The sequence below is a fragment of the Diachasma alloeum genome, unplaced genomic scaffold, assembly GCF_001412515.2.
Source record: "Diachasma alloeum isolate Michigan unplaced genomic scaffold, Dall2.0 Dall_scaffold_00205, whole genome shotgun sequence".
Lineage (NCBI taxonomy): Eukaryota > Metazoa > Arthropoda > Insecta > Hymenoptera > Braconidae > Diachasma > Diachasma alloeum.
Genome location: NW_021680370.1, coordinates 144,202 through 165,677, shown reverse-complemented (window position 1 = coordinate 165,677; position 21,476 = coordinate 144,202). Strand labels below are relative to the sequence as shown.

Genomic DNA, 21,476 nt, shown 5'->3' with positions numbered 1-21,476 from the left:
TTGGCATGAGCATAACGATTAGTGCACTGAGCTACTCCTCCTCGGATACCTTTTTCAATGAATAAGAGTTTATCAACGTCTGTGAAAAGTTCAATCTCCACACCAGTGCATCTCAACATCGCATCGAACGCAAGTCCAGGTGCTGTATAATAATGCAGTGGATCTAGTTTGTACACGGAAAAACAGCTTTTCCGGAAATTCTCAAAAATATCAGCCAGGAGTAACACATCAGTTTTCAGATACAAATCAGAATATTCACCAAGTGTTGAGAGACCAAATTTCTCCCAAACTTGACACGCATGTGCATAATCGTCATTTGAAATCGTTTGGTTGTTCAGTGCCGAAAAAAAAGCTTCTCTTGAGGGCAGTTCTCGATCATCCAATTTATCCCAACTATCCAAGTATTCATAGGGAAATACACCCTTCCTCATTAATAAATGGAATTGTTCATCATCATCACAATGAGCCAGTGTAATAGTCTTGTCTACATCAGTCAGGTCTGATGCCAATTGTTCCAAGCTACTTGCCATAAACCTGAACGAATCGATGAATCTCAAGCTAACTTTCGTCTGTGGAATAGATTTCCTGAATGAAATATATCTCTCTTTGGTTAGTGGAAGCAACGCTAGCGGTCCCTCAAAATATTTTACCAAATCTTTAATCAAAAAATGTGCATCATAGCCTGAGAGATTATGAAAAATTATGGGGATATCTTGTGAATTTTTGTAATTTATATTGCAACCAGCATGCGCCGCTCCACGATACCTGCCTGTGAAGTGACAATGGTCTCGATGTTTTATATCTGTTGAACTGAAAGGCTTCTCACATATATGACACACTCGAGCAGTTGCAAAGTCTCGCGATATTTCGTCGGTAAGTGGTTCCATTGGTACAATAGTCTTCAATATATCATTTACCATCTCTCCCATTTTCTTTAATTCATTCATGAACCACATGATACAATCCGCGCCACGTTTGATTTTAAAGAGAGATAGGTTATTATTGAAGGAACACTGTAAGTAGAAAGCGACACTGTGAGGGATGTGTTTCTGGTACAATCTGTTATCATCATCATCATAATCATCAATCGGTTGTAAAATACACTCCAGATTAGCGTAAATAACGAATGGCACTGGTTCCTTGAATTTATGATTTCGAAATTTCAAGATTTTATTCTCCTTCAACGGTAGTATCATTTTACATTTGTTGATAAGAAAGCAGTCTTGTTTGTGATCCTTATAACTTTTTTTCTCCCGAAAATGACACAAGCACCGATCACAGAGCCATGTACGGTGATCGCGATTTGAAATTTGCGCACTAACAAGTCTTGAAAGATCACTAATCCACGCGAAGTGATAAACTGGCTGTACATTGACTGGCAAATGCACACTCGTACAAAAAAGTAATAAATGAATTGTAGGTATTTCTAATTCCATTTTGCTGAGATAAAACGGTACTATCTCCGTCTCAGCGTTCACTCCACTTTCAAGACCATAAATATTGATTGATAAATCTTTTCTCTTCTCAAATTTAAGAACATCACTTAAAGAGATGAGGAAATTAATACCCCTGTAATCAAGTCTCTTCAGGCTTTGGGGTAGAGTTGCACTTGCCTAATGTGGGNCCTTAGCCTTCCAAGGTCGCATACGCACTGGTACTGTGATTAATCTACAAAACAAGGATCCAGCTGCCTTTCTGAGTGATGCCAAAGAGTTAACAATTGTGCGTTTGAAAAATGTTCTCGAGACTAATGGGAATATGAAAGTGAACAGTATATTAGCTGGTAAATTTCAAATAAAAAAGGAAGAGGTCATTTCTCTTCGCTGGATGAAGAGCCGCAATAACTGACCACAAGAAACAGAATTTATCTGAATTTCTTATATTCACAACGGCTTTTTTAGCCTCTATATGAGACGGTAGCTCTGTGTAAGTCGATAAACCTGCAGCGAGTGGACTATAGCGATTGATATTAATCATTAAATTTAGCACTTCGATCAATTCCCACCCTGAATCACGTTCTTGGAAATCCTCGATTTTTATAAGCAGTGGTTCAATCACATTCTCATCAAACCATGCCCCCAGGTCTGTAGCTGGTAGAATAATTGCATTCTTCGTATTAAAATGTTTTATTTCGTTGGTAATGACCTCTTCCTTTTTTATTTGAAATTTACCAGCTAATATACTGTTCACTTTCATATTCCCATTAGTCTCGAGAACATTTTTCAAACGCACAATTCTTAACTCTTTGGCATCACTCAGAAAGGCAGCTGGATCCTTGTTTTGTAGATTAATCACAGTACCAGTGCGTATGCGACCTTGGAAGGCTAAGGGGCCATCCCTCCAGCGTACTCGATCTGTGAGTGTTTCTTCTCTGCTACCTGATGGCACCTGCACTCGACCTCCTCGACGTTGTCTATTCCTGAAACTCTCCTGGTATCCTTGGATTCGTGCGATTGTCGATAGAATTTGATTTTTCTCACCAACAGAGAGATTAGTTTTGGTGAGAGTTTTTGTATAAAGTTGAATATAGCGGATACACCGATTAATCCATTTGTCTATGTCTTGAGAGAGTGCATTCTGGTAAGCATGTTCCAGAATTTCAATTATTCTAGCACAGGGGATGATGTTACGTTCCATCTTGGAATTACACTAGCGAACTCAATGGAAATGCACATCCATTTATAGCAACGATTGTGTTTATTTAAATCTTAAATACCTACTGAATTTCTCAGGAATTATCGACGGTTGGGATTCTGCGATCAATTTGTCCGTTGAGAAATACGTTGGATGGAATTCTCAAGAATTATCTGACGGTTGAGATTCTGAGAGTAATTTTTCCGTTGAGAGATACGTTGCATGTTACCCCACTCCCCCCAAGAATCTTATGACCGTTGAAATAATAGCCAATAATCGCATCCGCCCCTCTCCTAATCGAAAGACTATAAGTACCATCAGTGCAATCAGTGTTTATCCAGTCGATTGCCTGTAACGGTGACCATACAATTGTCCAACAACATCCAGTGAAAACAGCAGAGAGAGAACAGTCAAAATGGAGACGAACCAAGCTACGAATCTCGATGAGATCAATAAAATTGCAACTATGGGGGATTTCCTGCCTACCAAACGTCGAGCAGAGCTAACTCTCGGCCAGGTGTATCCAGTGACGGATTTGAAGATCATCCCTACGAAGTTTGGCAACAAAGTGACAGTTGTGTTGAACGATGAGTGCATCGTTTACCTACCAAAGCGAGTGTCTGACATCTTCATGCTGGATCTACCGAAACTGGAAATGTTTCGCATGGCTGCTGCCTCCACACGTCTGAAAATCACCTTTCTGGAAGGACCCTACAACCCATGCCTCTTTAGTTGGATCGACATCTAAAATTTTTTCGTAAATACTTACTGATATTTGTCAAACTGTTGAACCAATGTAATAATAATAATAATCTGAAAAGATGACGCTGGTAAAATAAATGAACAACAACTCAGAATTTGTGTTTTTTTCTTTTAAATATATTTAAGAAAAACATTTCTTTAAGAAAAAATATAATAAATTGAAGAAGATAAAAATACATAAAATGTAAAAAAAAATAAAGAATATGAAAAAAATGATGAAAATATATAAAAATATAAAAAACTAAAGAATAAAAAAGAATGGTGCACGATCCGAGAGTTGACAGCATCTGAAACACAAGAAAAAAATAACATTGGAATTAGTGAGGGAGATAAAGAGATGAGAGAGAAGTAAAGAGAGAGAATAATGTTTACTCACTTTATTCAATGCGATGGCCTTGATCCTCCAGTACGAGCCATGCTGCAGAGACCAGGGGTCTCACATATGACAGCATCTCTCGTGCCTCTTCCTCACGATCCACGAGAAGGAGGAAATTGAGGTAATTCCTCAATTCCTGGTGAAGATCGCCCAACTACAGAGAAAAAAAAAAAAGTTATATATTAATTATCTCTCTCACTTGTAATTACAAAATGAATTATTCTACTCTTTTTTCATTCGGTACTTACTTTGCTGACGAAATAAAAATCTCCGAGGTACCCCATGAATTTGTAGAGGAGATGCATGGGTACCTCAAGATGAGCAATCAAACCATAACAGTGCTGGAATTTACTCCAGCACTCATCCACCTTCCCCAACCACCAGTCCTCCATCGCATAATCCTCATCCACAACCTCACCCCTGAGATCTGGGTCTAGGAAGGGATAATTCTGTATTTTCACTATTAAAAAAAAACAGTACAATAATTAGTACACACACTATGTACACTGAGCAATCACAAACTACACTGCACTTTTGAACAACCACTTTCAATATCTAATACTTACATCGACTTTAAACTTTTGCTAACACACAATCGGACTGTATCTCAGACGACCGGAGACGTAATGAAGAAGAGCAGCGTTACGCGCTCCACACACACTTCCCACTTCCCACTTCCCTCCTCTCGCAGTTGTCTGGTGCGTCTGGCGCCTACACTCGAGTGTTTACGTTTTGGGACAAAGGAGGATTGTGGAGATGCTGGATAATAACCATGAGGATACTCAATTCAATTTTTTTGTTTTTATTCAATACATCGAGAAAGATATTGTTAATTTCGAATAATAATGAAAAAATAAATGATAATTCACACTCGCGCACATAATATAAAATGAGTTTTATACTCGTAATGTGGGATTATTATTATGGAAAAATAATTAAACATCATGAAAAAATGTTTTCTCGTAGCATAAGCAATTGTCCCATCTTCTCGTCATACAGCAAAAGCAGTTTTTTTTTCCCCTCTTGGAATGTCAGAATCGTTTACAACTGGAACAGATAAATGAGAAAAACAATTTATTAATACATTTTCTTCATTGAGTCCATTGATTTTGGTGATGATTATCAGAAATTTACCTTGTGACGAATTTCGATGTTGGCAGGCAATCTCTCAGGAAACTTGAAATGGCTCATTGGACGAAAGTAGACGTGGCCGTGAGGACAAAACCATAATTTAGCTCGTACATCACCAATCGTGACGAAAGTGCCACCAACTTTGAAATGTCTGTTGATAACTCCTCTCAGCTTTTTCTTCAATGCCTTCTCAGACAGCTCCTCACCCCATTCTTTAGGCACGAAAATTTTCACCAGTTCATCATCATCGTCTGAGTCATCATCCGATCCTGTAGTGCACTTTGGAGCTGAGCCTGGTTGTGCAGTCCCAGGATCCTCTGGAATCACAACTGGTTCCACTCCCGGTGCAAGAGTCTCTGATGTTTCTCCAGATTCTGAGTTCTCGAGTATCTCTGGGATGACAGGTGAGTCTTTTTCCACTGACTCAGAGCTCTCTGGAATGATGGGTGAGTTTTTCTCCAGCGTGTCAACCTCTGGAGGGTTTGAGATATCAAGTGAACCCTTCTCTGCTGGCTCTGGACTCTCTGACGAGTCCGGGATAGTAGGCACTGCTGGGCCTTTCTCTGCTGGCTCCGGGCTCTCCGGTGAGTCTGGAATAATAGGCAGAGTTGGTCCTCTCTCAGCTGGCTCTGGGCTCTCTGGAGAGTCTGAAACACCAGACATGATTGGACTCTCCTCTATTGGATCGTGAATCATAGGAACAGCTGAATCATCCTGCTCTGCTACCTCGGGAGGTACATCCAAACCTCCCTCTACTGACTCAAGGCTCTCAGGTGACTCGGGGATCGTGATAGCCACCTCAGCGGTATTCTGTGGATCCTCCGGAATGACCATTGGATCGTGCACTTCTTCCATATCAATTGTTGAGTCAGGCTCCATTGGTGACTCAGATGTGTCCGAAGCCGCTGTCCCACCACCACTTCCAGATGATTGTGGAACAAGTATTTCATTGAAAACTGAATCCCAAGTAGTTGTATCACCTGTCTCACTATTCACTTCAGACGAAGATGTTCCGGAAAGGTCTATCAGCCCAACTACCAACTCACCATCAGTGGAGCTCTCGTTGTCAGAGTCATCTGACTCTGCAGAGAGAATTGATTCGATGGTCTCGTTCTCCACATTTCTCTTAAATCTCTCGGTGAATTTCATATTTTGAATGAATTGACGAACTGTAACGATTTCTAAAGTTGAAATTATTTCGTGATCAGACATCACACAAAAGAAGAGCACTATGCACCTTAGCTCGTTGAATCGGAATGTACCGAACAGTGGGTCTGGGGGGCTGCTTATAAAGCCACCAGATCTCATACGTCAGAGATCGCTTTTGGCATACCCCCACCACAACCGCCATTTTGTTTAACCGTCATTTTGTCCAACGGTCATCGTACCATGGACCAGTAGAAATGCTAACCAGACACACTATGGAATGTAATCATTCCACCATAACGGATATTGAATTAATATTATGAAAACGTGACTCTTTCATGTTGGGGTGTAGCTTGCGCCCTCTGAGATCATTCCACAGGGGTGCCGCCGATTGCATCATTATATTTCTAAGAAAGTCAACTGAAAAATTCTTCGCGGAAAAATCGACAACGGTTTGCGCTCGCAAGAGAGGTATTCCCCCTCTGTGATGTTTAAAAAGTTTTTTTTTTCTTCGAATTCCGTCTGACAGACTTCATCATTGCGAGTTGGCCAGACAATAACAAAAATTATTAAATTAATATTGTAAAAACGTGACTGTCTCGAGACAACGCTTCATCTACCCCTCCAGCAGAAACGTGTGGAGAGGGCTAATTTCAACCGATCCGCCATGATGCTAAATGACAACGCATAAAGACATGAAGATAGAGGGGTGATCTCAGTCAGTTTCGCATCTGAACAACAGCACTATGGCGGTAGTTATTGATATTGAGGGTTTTAAAGATATTGGAAATCAGTTCATTGTGAAAGAATTCGCAATATCTGCATTGGAAGTTAATGAACATGGAAATTTTCTCCATGACTGGGCTCTGGTGGACCCACCTCGCAAATGGGATGATTTGCTACCTAAATATAAGGAAACAAATCAGTGGTTGTCACGTCATCATCACGGGCTGCACTGGGAAACTCCCGGCGATATTGAGTACCAGGGATTAAGTGATTTTGTCAATCGTATGGTGGAGTATGTCCCACACATCTACGTCCAAGGTGCTGAGAAGAAGAAGTGGGTGGATCGGATCTTCAAGAGAGATATACCAGTTGACGATTTGAACGATCTTGGTTGTCCAGTTCTGAATTACCTGAAGGAGGAAAAAAAGTGTACATATCATCATAGCCTTTATGATGGAAGTCCTGTCCACTACTATTGTGCGGTGGATAATGTGGTGCGCTTAAAAAAATGGTACGCTAGATATGAAGCTGGGTCTCTAGAAAAATCTTTGAAAAAGTTTTGTGAAAATCAACATTTGAATTCGCTGACAAGCCAGGAAATTTCTTATCTCCCCAAACACTTCATTGCAACCGCTGCCAAGGACACTGTTGATGCAGCTTGGGAGAAATTGCCAGAGATGATGAAGAGAGATCCAAGCATCGCTGGTTTACGCTATTGTCGCACGCATTGGTCTTCATTGGGTACAATACCACTCAGTCCAACGCCTCCACCAATAGCAGAGTGCCCTCTATGCCAGTATCGACGTTGATAATATAGACAAAATCACTGCACCACGTTCGGTATACTTGGATTCTTTGAAACCCCATCCTCCCTCTCCTCATATGAGATCAGCTTGTATAAACTCTCGTAAACATCGTCAGTTCACCATTGAATTTCGATAGTACCACATCGTAATTATTATTCACTCAGTTTGAACAGAAGAAACAGGATTATTACATTCATTTGAAAAAGTTATTTGTGAAAGTTATCGATTTACGTGTTTAATAGACAAAATGTCGCATCATATAGATTTTGAGATATGTGAGAAATCGTATACATCCTTTGAGGATGTTGCAACATGGAATATGGATGAGGCCTATCATCGTATCCTAGAGAATGTCCTCATACCCTTTAAATGGTTCATGCAATTGCCCATTTTGAGATATTACATAAAACACATTTAAACACAAAATTGAATATCTCCGAAACTAATGAATCGATTTAGCTCATATTCAATACCGATCGTTACAATAATAAGTGATAACTTCATATCAATTTTCAAGTTGATATCTCGATTTTTGCGAGAGGTAGAGTGCCTTCAAGCTTTTTATGAAAAACGTAAAAATCTAAATATCTCGAAAACTCTGTATAAACGGGTATACGTATTTTGATTGATTCGGATAGAAAACATTGAGATGAATATTTTGAAAAAAAAAATTGAAATCGATTGAATATTTTTTGATACATTACATCAAATACATTTAAACACAAAATTGAATATCTCAGAAACTAATCAACCGATTTAGCTCATATTCAATACCGGTCGTTACAATAATGAGAGATAACTTAATACCAATTTTCAAGTTGACATCTCGATTTTTGCGAGGGGCAGAGTGCGTACAACCTTTTTTTTTATGAAAAACGGAAAAATCGAAATATCTCGAAAACTTTGTGTGAACGGGTACACATATTTTGATTGACTCAGATAGAGAACATCAAGACGAACATTTTGAAAAAAAATATCAAAATTGGTCCAATAGGTTTTGAGATTTTTGCGAAAAACCATAAAAATACAAATTGCTTTCTCTAAAAAACAAATGGACCGATCGGGCTGAAATTTGGCACAGAGGTACTCCAATTCAATACCAAATATCTGACAAAATTTCAAATTTTTTGGAACTGTTTTAGCCCTCTATTAGTTTAATTTACGAAAAAATGAACACGAGATGACGGTGGGCACAGACACACACGGTGTCCAAACTTCGTATTTTTACGTTTCAGATCATTCTGCATCGTTTTCGAGCAAAATTAGAAAATGTGAAAATCCAATGATTTCAAAGGTTCTATTCGTAAGCAAAAAGGACTAAACTTGCAGCTGTTACGTCATGATTTCATAGACTTACCCTTGATAAATCCGGAAATAGGAGTATTGAATTGACCTATTTTAGCCTATCCGTTGTAACAAACATGTGGGGATGTCCGTTAGGAACACCACCGAGACATGAACACAACTACCCTCACGACAGGAAAAGTCTATCCGTGACCAATTAAGTAGGGTGAGAGAGAGAGATTTATGTTTTCCCACTCCGGTGGAGTTTTGAGTATAAGTTTTCCTATTCCGATGGAGAATTTTTGAGTTTAGTTTTCCCATTCCGATGGAGAATTTTTGAGTTTAGTTTTCCCCATTCTGATGGAGAATTTTTGAGTTTCGTTTTCCCATTCTGATGGAGCATTTTCAGTTTAGTATTTTCCCACTTCGGTGTGGTAATTTTTGATTAGTTCATGATCGATAAATAATTTTTGAAGGCCCATAATTTGATCGAGAAGAAGGGCCATATTTAGAGTCATCCGGTGTTTTGTGGGAATAACCCTTTTATAACTCCCGCGGAAATCACATAGGATTAATTGAAATATTAGCGCTCCAGAATTTTAGTTGGATATTATGGGGTAAAATGGGTCCTTTTTTGAGTTTTGTTAGAAGGTCACTTGGGGTAAGCGCAACCCTTAATCCCGGTGAATTGCCAGGTTGCCTTAGAGTTTCGGGGGGAAACGTTTATTCTATTTTTTTGTGAAATAACTATCCGTAATTAATTATTAATTTTGCCTCGAAAATCCCGGAGATTTGATCCATGAGACGCATCTTAAACTTTCAGGATCGATCGAGCCTCCATCCGCTCTAAAAATAATTTGTAGGAATTAATTTGATTTTATTTGAATTTACGCATTCGAAAATCCTCGAATTTATTCGGTGGCTCCCTCGAGGCTTACACCTCTGAGGAGAAAACGTCTCCACCCATCAGAGTGCAGCGTGGTTGGTCGGAAATCCCGAGGGTCCGGTGTGCCGAAGCACTGACTTCCGAAATCAGCTCCGCGTTGACCGTCTTCAATAAGTAGTCGCGTGTGAACTTCTATGTGCCCATACTACGCAACTGCGCAATCTGGATTATTGTGGGATTATTCTGTAGCTGCAAGAATCCAGAATGGTCCGAAAAGGAAAAAGGACCGTGAAACATAAAAAACAGTGAGTTTTCTGGTATTTTTCCCCCTAATTTCGAGTCATTTTCGAATGGCGTCGTTTCCCCTTCATGGCGGTATCCCTCGCGTGGCCCTCAGCCACGTGCAGTGTTTGATCACCCCCCTTTATTCATACTTGTTGGTCCGAATTTGGCATTTTTTTGGGCATTATCCCGTATCCGGTTTTGCTGTTTTTATTCCGGTTTATCCCTATCATCTTTTGAGATAATTTTGGGGTTCAGCGAGTGTGTTCGTCCAGGATTGGAATTCCTGTGTCTTTTCCGAGTCGAAATCTGACGATTTCCGACGTGGGCTATTTCCGTCTCCGCCGTTCCTATGGCAAGGAGTATCGCTAGTCTATCCTACATAAAAATTGCGTAGAGTTTTCCCCTCACGGCCCCCGCTGACGCGACGACGAGTGGTGGCTCTCGCTTCCCGTAAGTGTTGCGTCGTTTAAAATTCCCTCCGGAGGTAAATTAATCCGGAGGGGTTCCTAATGATCCCAAAATTATAATTTTGGTTTCATGGGCTTCGCTAGACCTTCCCGAGCAAATTGGCTTTGAGTTTTTGAAAATTGCCTCTACCGATTTTCCGCTACGGCGAGTTGAGTTTTAGCTAATTTTTATTTCCGTCCGCCGTACACTATGCGTGCACTGGTGAGTTCATTCTCTCGCTCTCTCACTCTCACAGGGATTCGCATACCTTCCCTTCATTTCTCGACATTCTCGAGTATTTCGGGATTAATCGATAATTTTTTTTTATATTATTGTGAGGGATTTGATGACCTCACCTACGGTCGAGTTAATCGAATTATTACTTTCAGACTATACAGGGTGTTTCTAAATGATCCAATTACCTCTCGTCCAGCGATAGATTCGAGACTCCTGAATACGGGAAAAATGCGAAAAAAATGATTAATTAACTAGTTTTTAAATTATTAGCGTTTAAGATGGACCAATGGGAAGCGCGTATTTTGCTGCGACGGAGTGGTTAGAGAGGGGAGTAGAGCATATGACAACAGCGCATCTAGTTATGGAGAGGCTAGTGACGTGAAGGCAGTTGTGGTATTGTCAATATTACTAGACGACGGAGGGATGATTTCATGTATCCTCAATCAGTGATTGAGTCATTGGTTAGGCAGTATGCAGATTGGAATGACACCGAATTTTGAATGGTTTTTTGAACCCGAAAAAATGAGGATCGAATGTGAATCCCCGGCTGATAAATCCAATGCATCCAATGCGCAATAAATAATAATGAATTGATGTTTGAGTTGAAAATTAATTAGAGGCAAAAGTCCAGGGCAACTCTTGATGATAGGACTCGAATAATGGTCACAGAATAAGGGTCAGAATGCGTGTCATGATAAGGGTAGGCATGGGAGTCGAAGTAAGAGCAGCAATGAGGGCCAGATTATGGGTCCCAATAAGGGTCAGAATGAGCGTCAGTATGGGGGCCGAAATAAGGGTCGGTATGAGAGCCAAAATGAGAGTGGGTATAAGGACCAAAATAGGGGTTTGAATAAGGGCCAAAATGGGGGTCAAAATAAAGGACAAAATAGGAGTCGATATGAGGGCCAAAATGAGTGTTGAAATAAGGGCCAAAGTGAGAGTCAAAAGGTGAGAGTGAGGGCCAAAATGGGGGCCGGAATAAAGATCAGTATAAGAGCCAAAATAAGGGCCGGAAGAAGGATGAAAATGAAGGTCGGAATGAGGGCCAAAATGGGTGTCGAAATTAGGGCCAAAATGGATGTCGGTATAAGGGCGAAAATAAGGGTCGGTATAAAGGCCAAAGAAGGGGGGGTTTAAGAGTCAAAATAAGGGGCAAAATAGGGATTGGTATGAGGGCCAAAATGAGTGTTGAAGTAAGGGCCAAAATCAGTGTCATTATGAGGGGCAGAATAAAGGTCAGAATAAAGGTCAGAATAAGAGCCAAAGTGAGAATCAGAATAAGGGTCAGAATAAGGGCCACAATAAGGGCCACAATAAGGGCTCATATAAGAGCCAAAATGAGGGTTATAATGAGGGCCAAAATAAGGGTCAGTATGAGGGCTAAAAAGGGGGTCGGTTTAAGGGCCAGAATAAGGGTCAAAATTGGGGTCAGAATAAGGGTTGGAATAAGGGTCTGTATGAGGGCCAAAATGGAGATCGGTATAAGGGCCAAAATATGGGTCAAAATATGGGCCAAAATAAGGGCCAGCATATGGGCCAAAATAGGGGCCAAAATAGGGGTTGTTATAAGGGCCAAAATGAGGGTCAGAATAGGGGTCAAAGTAGGGATCGGTATAAGGGCCAAAATTATAGTCAGAATAGGGGCCAAAATGGATCAGAATAAGAGCCAATGAAGGGTTGAAATAACGGTCTGTATGAGGGTCAAAATGGGCGTTGGTATGAGGGCGAAAATGAGGGTCAGAATAAGAGTCAAAATAGGGGTCGGTATATGGACCAAAATTATAGTCAGAATAGGGGCCAAAATGGCGGTCAGAATAAGGGCCAAAATGGGGTTCGGTATCAGGGTTAAAGTAGGGGTCGGTAAAAGGATCAACATAAGGGTGGGTAGGAGGGCTAAAATGGGGGTCAGTATCAGGGCCAAAATGAGTGACGGAATAAGGGTCAACATGAGGGCCGGAATAAGGCCCAAAATTGAAGTTGAAATCGGAGCTACGATTAACGTCGGTATAAGGATCAAAATTAGGGTCAAAATAGGGGCTGCAATAAAGACAAAAATAAGGGTTTGTATGAGGGTCAAAATGGGCGTTGGTATAAGGGCCAAAATGAGTGTCCAAATACGGGCCAAAATGAGAGGCATAATAAGGGTCAGTTAAGGATCAGAATAATGGGCAGAAAGGAGTGTCTGAATTGTAGAAACTTGGGGTCAGAATCAAATTGCTCCCTTTCACATACAGTGTGTCCCAAAAAGGAATGTCATCCTCCTCAGGGGAGTTCGGGGGGCTCTTATGGAGATGAAGACCCCAATGGCATTGCTCTCTCCTGCTTTGTTCAATAGCTTTTGACAAAAATGAAGGAGTCAAGAAATCTCAACGTATTGCAGGTCTTAACGGTTCCCGATGAAATGTGACATTATGAGATTCTTTACATTTTTCTTTCCGAATGGAAGCATTGTAATCGTTCAAATTTAAGTTTTGGATTTTTTATTTTATATGAACCTGTTATTATCCAGAAAGTCCGAAATTTGGTACATTTCGACACTAGGCTGCGAGGAAATAATGTCGAATGAAAATGAATTTCTTCTTTCGTTTCTCGTCTCGCCTCTCGTTTCTCTCGTTCTCGAGTAGATTTTCATATCTATCGTTTCGTTTTTCGTGTCTCATCTCGGTATTGGTAAGCCCTATCCATCGCCATTAATAAAAATTCAGTCCATTGAATCATTTCTACAATTTTTCAATTTTTCCAAAAATCAGTTGTATCACGATAACTATTTACACAGTAGAATGAACACTAGCACATCGTCGTATTCGCTGTCGATTCCTGCAGTGAAAAAATCAATGGAGATTAATTCTGAATCTGATCATTTTTGGAACTAGTTGGATTTTTCGGAGATATTAACAAATCTATTTTGCAGCCTCAACAATTCCCAACAGAAAAAGTTCTCTCGCATTTCTCTCCAGAAATATCCCTTAACATTAAGAAAAAATTTACAGAAGAAACGAAGCGAATATGCCAGAACAGCCTATTGGATTCCCATTGAACTGCTTTTGAAAATTATATGAATTTTTCATCAATTCCATTTAGTAATTCTACAGTTTGACTGCGGGTTTTTTTATGAGAAGGGTTCAGAAACTATTTCGTATAACAAAAACAATAGATGATTTTGTCATCAAGAATTTTGCTATAGAAATGTTTCGACATGAATTCTCCCATCTTTCTTTACCCGTTTTTTCTCTTTTCATCAAAAAATTTCAACAAAAAAAATTAGTAAATTTAAAGTCAGTAATTCTTNAGAATTTTTCTATAGAAATGTTTCGACATGAATTCTCCAACCATTCTTTACCCGTTTTTTCTCTTTTCATCAAAAAATCTCAACAAAAAAATTAGGAAATTTAAAGTCAGTAATTCTCGTAGACAATATCTCAATCGAATAAGTTGTATGGAAGAATCAAATTGTAAAGATTTTCCATATAAAAAATTTCCTATTGAATTTGTCATTGTGAAACAAACACCCAAGGAAACTCGAAAATTTTTCAATACAATTGGGGGAAATCAATGGAATTTTCGATATAAGTTAAAAAGAAATGGTAAAAAAAATCAGGCGAATTCACTGAATTTTTCCATGAATTTCCTTGACTAAACGAAAAAGGAACTAGAATAGAAAAAACTTCGAAAATTTGAGGACAGGGGGGAATTATTTTTCATATGATCTATGGAAAATATCCTAAAAGAATAAGTTGTATAGAAAAATTGAATTCTATTGACTTCTTCTATAGAAAATTTTATATTCAATACGTCAATAGAATCGGCCAAAAACGAATAGAAAGTTGAATAGGAATGGAATAGAATTGTCTAGCAAATTCGCCAGATTTGAAAATCTAAAAAATGCCATAAAAATCACTATGCCTGCACCAGAAATTTTAGTGCAAAATACACGAGTTTCTCAAGGTAAGACTGACAAAAGTTCCTGTAGCGCTCAATCAAAATTTCGGTGCTGGCACCTGAATTTTTCCGGGTCCTTCCAAATGAACCCATTTCATCGTGCTAGCACAGTGATTTTTTTTGTAATTTTTCCGTGTGCGTGTCACAATGCGTTTTTCCTTGATTGTTCGCTAATGAATCGATGAAATGCTTAATTTAATGAGGACGCTCTATTTTATGACACTCTTTTTAACAAATTTCATCAGAGAAATGATTCTAAGACATGTTTACTGCATGTGTTTTCTCTTGTGAGAACATTCAAGGAAACTTTGAAAATTGACGACGAGGAATATTCATAGGAGTAATGTCAATAGAGTATTGAAAATTGATTGAATGAAACGTGTGAGATCCACATGAGGAAAGTTTCAATTGGATCGATAAATCTAAGAGACGAATTTTTTTACTCATTTTTGTAGATAAAATTTTTTATACACGCAAAGATGATTTAATAGAAAAAGGGAATATTGCTCTTCAGCAGAAGTTTGTTAGATTACTGATACATCATTTGATTCACTCCAATTTTCAAAGATCTGTTGCAGTGTAATGATCATTTCAACAATGTATTGGTAAATTATGGAAACAATTCATTTGACATTCCATTGATTTTAAAATTCTGGGAACAAACAGGGCTTCCAAATCAGTTTTTTCTCGGTTTTCGTTTTCTTCCAAAATTACAATTCCTCGAGATGAATGGAAATTGGCGTGAATATTAAAAGAGGTTTATTGGCAATTCCAAATGGAGTTATTACGTAGAGGCCCGGTCGCTCAAGTGGTAGACCACCAGTCTGGCAAACTCAAGACGCGGAATCTTACTGCGCCTGGGATTATACCCCAGTGCCTCTGAATTTTTTAATTTGTGCATTGATAATTGTTGTATTATTTCCCTCATACAGAGATTCGGAAAGCTGATGGATTGCATATAGCATCCCGCTTTCTATGTAATTTATACCTTTAAAACATCTAAAGGTTGACCGAATCAATAGCCATATCGGTCGGTAAATTTCTTAGAGTTATTACCCAGTGAAGATGATTTTTTTTTCAATTTATTCCTTCACAAATGTGACACTTGTTGATTGAAAATTCGTTCGTAACGTGCAACAATGATCGAAAATTAATTTGTGCTCAAGGAAATCTTTACGCGTTTGTCTGTCATCGTTAAGTATTCGGATGGAGGAAGAGGTCCTCATTACTTCACATCATATTTCTGATAGTTTTAAACTACGAGTGATAATTTTCATTTTTACACTGTCCCTTCTATTTTCTTACGCAATGATGATGAGAATTGAAAAATCGAAGATGGAAAACCGAGACGGAATAACTAATGTAGGTGAATTCAATCAGTCGGCTGTTTGATTCAAATGTTAAGAATTTTTCATTTTCTTCTCCAGTCACTCAATCACTCCTGAATTCGATTAAATGATTGAGTATGCGTTCGTGAAATTAATCTTCAAGCGAGCAACAAAAATTCATCGGTAACTCCACGATTCTTCACTCCATAAAGATCTAGAAAAAGCATAGGACAAAGGTTCGCTCCAAGATTCCTTGACTTGTTAAGTTATTTTTCCTCAACTATCGATACTTTCCATGTGATATGAGGTTGGATTCATCTCGAAGATGGCTATTACAACCGAACAAATGAGAATATGCAATCACTCTAGTCAATATTGCAAGAATTGACTTCGTTGTGTATTCTAATAATGGACATAATCTCAATGAACATTGCTGCTTTTAAACAAATATCCAGCGATAAATATGGTATTTGTGGTAATTATGTCGCTAATAAATGGGAGATAATATTAATTATCATCACTTACCCTATTGCCGTTATTCATCTCAGTACCATAATTAACGCATGAATAAATTACGAAGTAACCCCATAGACCAGCCGATCTCACAGACTTTGTGACCTGCCGCCAGTTCTTGACCAATCTTTTTAGAGAAGATTATGGAATGAATGGAATGAAGTAGGAATTTTCATCATAAGGCCCATAAAGTATTTTCTGATGAATGTCATTATACGCCTTCGGCTCGAACTATAAACCCACATTCGTAAAAAAATACGTTCTGGACCGTGTGGTGAATGTAATTTTTCCTCACTGCTGGGCACGAAAACCGCGATTGAACGGAGCGAAGCGAGAAAAAAAATTTCACTCACTTGCATAGGAGTATTAAGAAACCAGAACGACGAATGATATCTCCTCCTTTCTGACCCTTATACTGGCCCTCATTCTGACCCTCATAGCGACTCTTCTTTTGGCCCCAATTTTTTCATTTATTCAAACTCTTACTTTAGTCTTTATGTCGACACTTATTTTGGCTCTTATACCGACCCTTTTTCTGGCGCTTATTTTGACTCTAATTTTGGGCCGTATTCCAATGCTTATTTTGGCCCTTATTCCAACCCCCATTTTGATTCTTATTCCTATCCTTATTTTGACCTTCATTTTGGCCCTTATTACGACTCTCATTTTGACCCTCATTCCGACACTCATTTTGGCCCTTATACCAACCCTTATTCTGACTCTGATTTTTGCCCTTATTCAGATCTCACTTTGGCCCTCATTGCAACACGTATTTTGACCCTCATACAGACCCTAATTTCAATCCTTCATTGGCCCTTATTCTGATCCCTATTTTGGCCCCTATTCTGACTATAATTTTGGCCCTTATACCGACCCCTATTTAGACCCCTATTCTGACCCTCATTTTCGCCCTCATACCAACGCCCATTTTGACCCTCATACAGACCCTTATTTCAATCTTTCATTGGCCCTTATTCTGATCCCTATTTTGGCCCCTATTCTGACTATAATTTTGGCCCTTATACCGACCCCTATTTAGACCCCTATTCTGACCCTCATTTTCGCCCTCATACCAACGCCCATTTTGACCCTCATACAGACCCCTATTTCAATCTTTCATTGGCCCTTATTCTGATCCCTATTTTGGCCCCTATTCTGACTATAATTTTGGCCCTTATACCGACCCCTATTTAGACCCCTATTCTGACCCTCGTTTTGGCCCTTATAACGACCCCTATTTTGGCCCTCATACAGACCCTTATTCCAACCCTTATTTTGGCGCTTAATCTGATGCTTATTCAGGCCCTCATAGTGACCCTCATTTTGGCACTTATTTCAACCCCTATTTTGACCCCTATTTTGGCTCATATTGTGACCCTTATTTTGGCACTTATTTTGACCCCTATTTTGGCCCTTATACCGACCTCCAGTTTGGCCCTCATACAGACCCTTATTCCAACCCTTATTCTGACCCCGATTTTGACCCTTATTGTGGCCCTTATCCTGACACTTATTCTGATTCTCAGTTTGGCTCTTATTCTGACCTTTATTCTGCCCCTCATTTTGGCCCTCATACGAGCCCTTATTGTGGCCCTTATCCTGACACTTATTCTGATTCTCAGTTTGGCTCTTATTCTGACCTTTATTCTGCCCCTCATTTTGGCCCTCATACGAGCCCTTATTGTGGCCCTTATCCTGACACTTATTCTGATTCTCAGTTTGGCTCTTATTCTGACCTTTATTCTGCCCCTCATTTTGGCCCTCATACGAGCCCTTATTGTGGCCCTTATCCTGACACTTATTCTGATTCTCAGTTTGGCTCTTATTCTGACCTTTATTCTGCCCCTCATTTTGGCCCTCATAATGACACTGATTTTAGCCCTTACTTCAACACTCATTTTGGCCCTCATACCAATCCCTATTTTGGCCCTTATTTTGACTCTTATACCCCCCCCTTCTTTGGCCCTTATACCGACCGTTATTTTCGCCCTTATACCGACATCCATTTTGGCCCTAATTTCGACACCCATTTTGGCCCTAATTCCGACCCTCATTTTCATCCTTCTTCCGGCCTTTATTTTGGCTCTTATACTGATCTTTATTCCGGCCCCCATTTTGGCCCTCACTCTCACCTTTTGACTCTCACTTTGGCCCTTATTTCAGCACTCATTTTGGCCCTCATATCGACCCCTATTTTGTCCTTTATTTTGACCCTCATTTTGGCCCTTATTCAAACCCCTATTTTGGCCCTTATACCCACTCTCATTGTGGCCCTCATACCGACCCTTATTTCGGCCCCCATACGCTCATTCTGACCCTTATTGGGACCCATAATTTGGCCCTCATTGCTACTCTTACTTTGACTCCCATGCCTACCCTTATCATGACACTCATCCTGACCCTTATTTTGTGACCATTATTTCGAGTCCTATCGTCAAGAGTTGATCTGGACTTTTGCCTCTAATTAATTTTCAACTCAAACATCAATTCATTATTATTAATAGCGCATTGGATGCATTGGATTCATCAGCCGGGGATTCACATTCGATTCTAATTTTTTCGGGTTCAAAAAACTATTCAAAATTCGGTGTCATTCCAATCTGCATACTGCCTAACCAATGACTCAATCACTGATTGAGGATACATGAAAACATCCCTCCATCGTCTAGTAATATTGACAATACCACAACTGCCTTCACGTCACTAGCCTCTCCATAACTAGATGCGCTGTTGTCATATGCTCTACTCCCCTCTCTAACCACTCCGTCGCAGCAAAATACGCGCTCCCAATTGGTCCATCTTAAACGCTAATAATTTAAAAACTAGTTAATTAATCATTTTTTTCGCATTTTTCCCGTATTCAGGAGTCTCGAATCTATCGCTGGACGAGAGGTAATTGGATCATTTAGAAACACCCTGTATAGTAAGTTTTAAATTATTATTTCCAAGTCAGTATTTGTTATTTAATCCGTTATTGTTATAAACCTTTTTTTTGGTGAGATCAATGCGAAGAGAAAATCATGTGAATTAATAATTTTTCAAATTTCAATAGTGAAACACGTAAGGACAATGTCGATTTCTTCTTTTTTTGCAGTTTTGACCACCCAATACCCGTCTCCATCTGAAACTCACCCCTCTCTCCACAACCTACCACACTGAGCGAACCAAGGACCGTTACCTTTCCCCAGAAATCTAGTTTTCTCCTTTTTGAGTAAATTTTCTAGGTTTTTGGAATTAATTAGAATTGATTTTGTAGATTCCCCTAGTTCGGTAATTCCGGCTCAAAATTACCTGGCGCCCATAGATTTTTTTTGCATTTTTAGTTTAACTGGGTGAAGGGGAAGCAGGGCGAAGGTAACAGGCATTTTGACCCCCATACGAAAATGTCACGTTACACCGTTAAGATAATAGCTGGGAATGGTGAGTGCTTTTAGGTAATCCAGAAATAAAAAGAATGACAGATTTTTGCTTAACATGGATTTTTAACTTTTAATCCAATAAAATTTTCCTCTGATTTTACAAATTCTGATGACAATGATATTTAATAATTCAAATTTGATTGCATCATTCCATTCAAAATTTTATTTTCATCACGCTGTGACGAAAAGTGATCTTTTCGGCACATTGTGATGAAAAATATACACTCTTGCACTCGTTAGGAAATATACTATTTCATTCATTATCGGAAAAAATATATATTAATCATTAATTTTGTGTCCTCTCATCTATTCTCTGAGTTTAATGTCAGAATGATGAACAAATTTAATCATTGAGGACTTGACTCTAACCTCGAATGAGATTTTACAAAATCAATTGAATTGATTGATCAACAATCAATAATTATTGGAAATTTTTACTTTTGAAGTTGAAGAATTCAAAGTATTAATGAGGGTGAGAATTTCCCTTTCACGCGGAGTAATAATTAAAAAAGGTTTCAATTCCTGAATGGAATGTCTCATTCAAGCACAATGATTGTAATTAATAAAAATAATGGAAGTACAATCAGGAATCTCCCTGAATATGATAATAATAGTTACGACAGAAGGTCTATTCAATTGACAACAATATTTGGGNGTCTCGAGTCTAACCACTGGGGCGAAAGTTCCATCATAGTCAACACCAGCTTCCTGAGTAAACCCTCTGGCAACCAGTCTGGCCTTTCTCCTCTCAATGTATCCATCTGCACCGTATTTATTGGTCAACACATATCTGCAACCAATGAGTTTTCGGTCGATTGGGTGATCCACCAGCTTCCAGGTGTCTTTCAGAATTAGACTCTTGACTTCGGTGGCGATGGCTTCTCTCCACTCTTCATGATCTTGACCTTCTAGGGCTCGCTTCAGGTCTATCTCGACATTGAAGGCGAATGTCACCTCATGATCTCCATCACCTTCACANCTTCCTGAGTAAACCCTCTGGCAACCAGTCTGGCCTTTCTCCTCTCAATGTATCCATCTGCACCGTATTTATTGGTCAACACATATCTGCAACCAATGAGTTTTCGGTCGATTGGGTGATCCACCAGCTTCCAGGTATCTTTCAGAATTAGACTCTTGACTTCGGTGGCGATGGCTTCTCTCCACTCTTCATGATCTTGACCTTCTAGGGCTCGCTTCAGGTCTATCTCGACATTGAAGGCGAATGTCACCTCATGATCTCCATCACCTTCACATTGGGGATCATTCTCAAAGACATCATCATCCAGAGCCTCCACGACGACGATATCTGGACAAACAGGTTGTCTGACAGAGGCGCGAGTAGTGGGACGATCCGTTTCGCTGGTCGACGATGTCAATATACGAGTTGTGCATCGTCTAGGCTCAAGAGTTGAAGATGCTGAGGGTCTGAAGTTATGTCTCGAGTGTTGGGAGGACTCACTTGGAATACTCTTCACAAGGTTGTACGACTTCTTGGGTCTACCTCTTGCTCCAGTTCTCAGGATCGTCGGACGTCCACGTCCTCGCTTCCAGCCAGGT

General features: G+C 39.5%; 2 protein-coding genes across 3 annotated transcripts in view; one reads left to right on the top strand and one right to left on the bottom strand.

Annotated features, from left to right (window-relative positions):
- The window catches only part of LOC107036106 (octopamine receptor beta-2R), a 535,069-nt gene that overhangs the window by 484,466 nt on the left and 29,127 nt on the right, over positions 1 to 21,476 (top strand). The window lies entirely within an intron of this gene.
- On the bottom strand, positions 4,761 to 6,063 carry LOC107036107 (histone-lysine N-methyltransferase SETD1B-like). The gene is made up of 2 exons (XM_015253848.1): positions 4,907 to 6,063; positions 4,761 to 4,819 (listed from the first exon to the last, which is right to left on the bottom strand). The coding sequence occupies exons 1-2, from the start codon at positions 6,050 to 6,052 to the stop codon at positions 4,814 to 4,816; spliced, it is 1,152 nt and encodes a 383-aa protein (XP_015109334.1). The 5' UTR covers positions 6,053 to 6,063; the 3' UTR covers positions 4,761 to 4,813.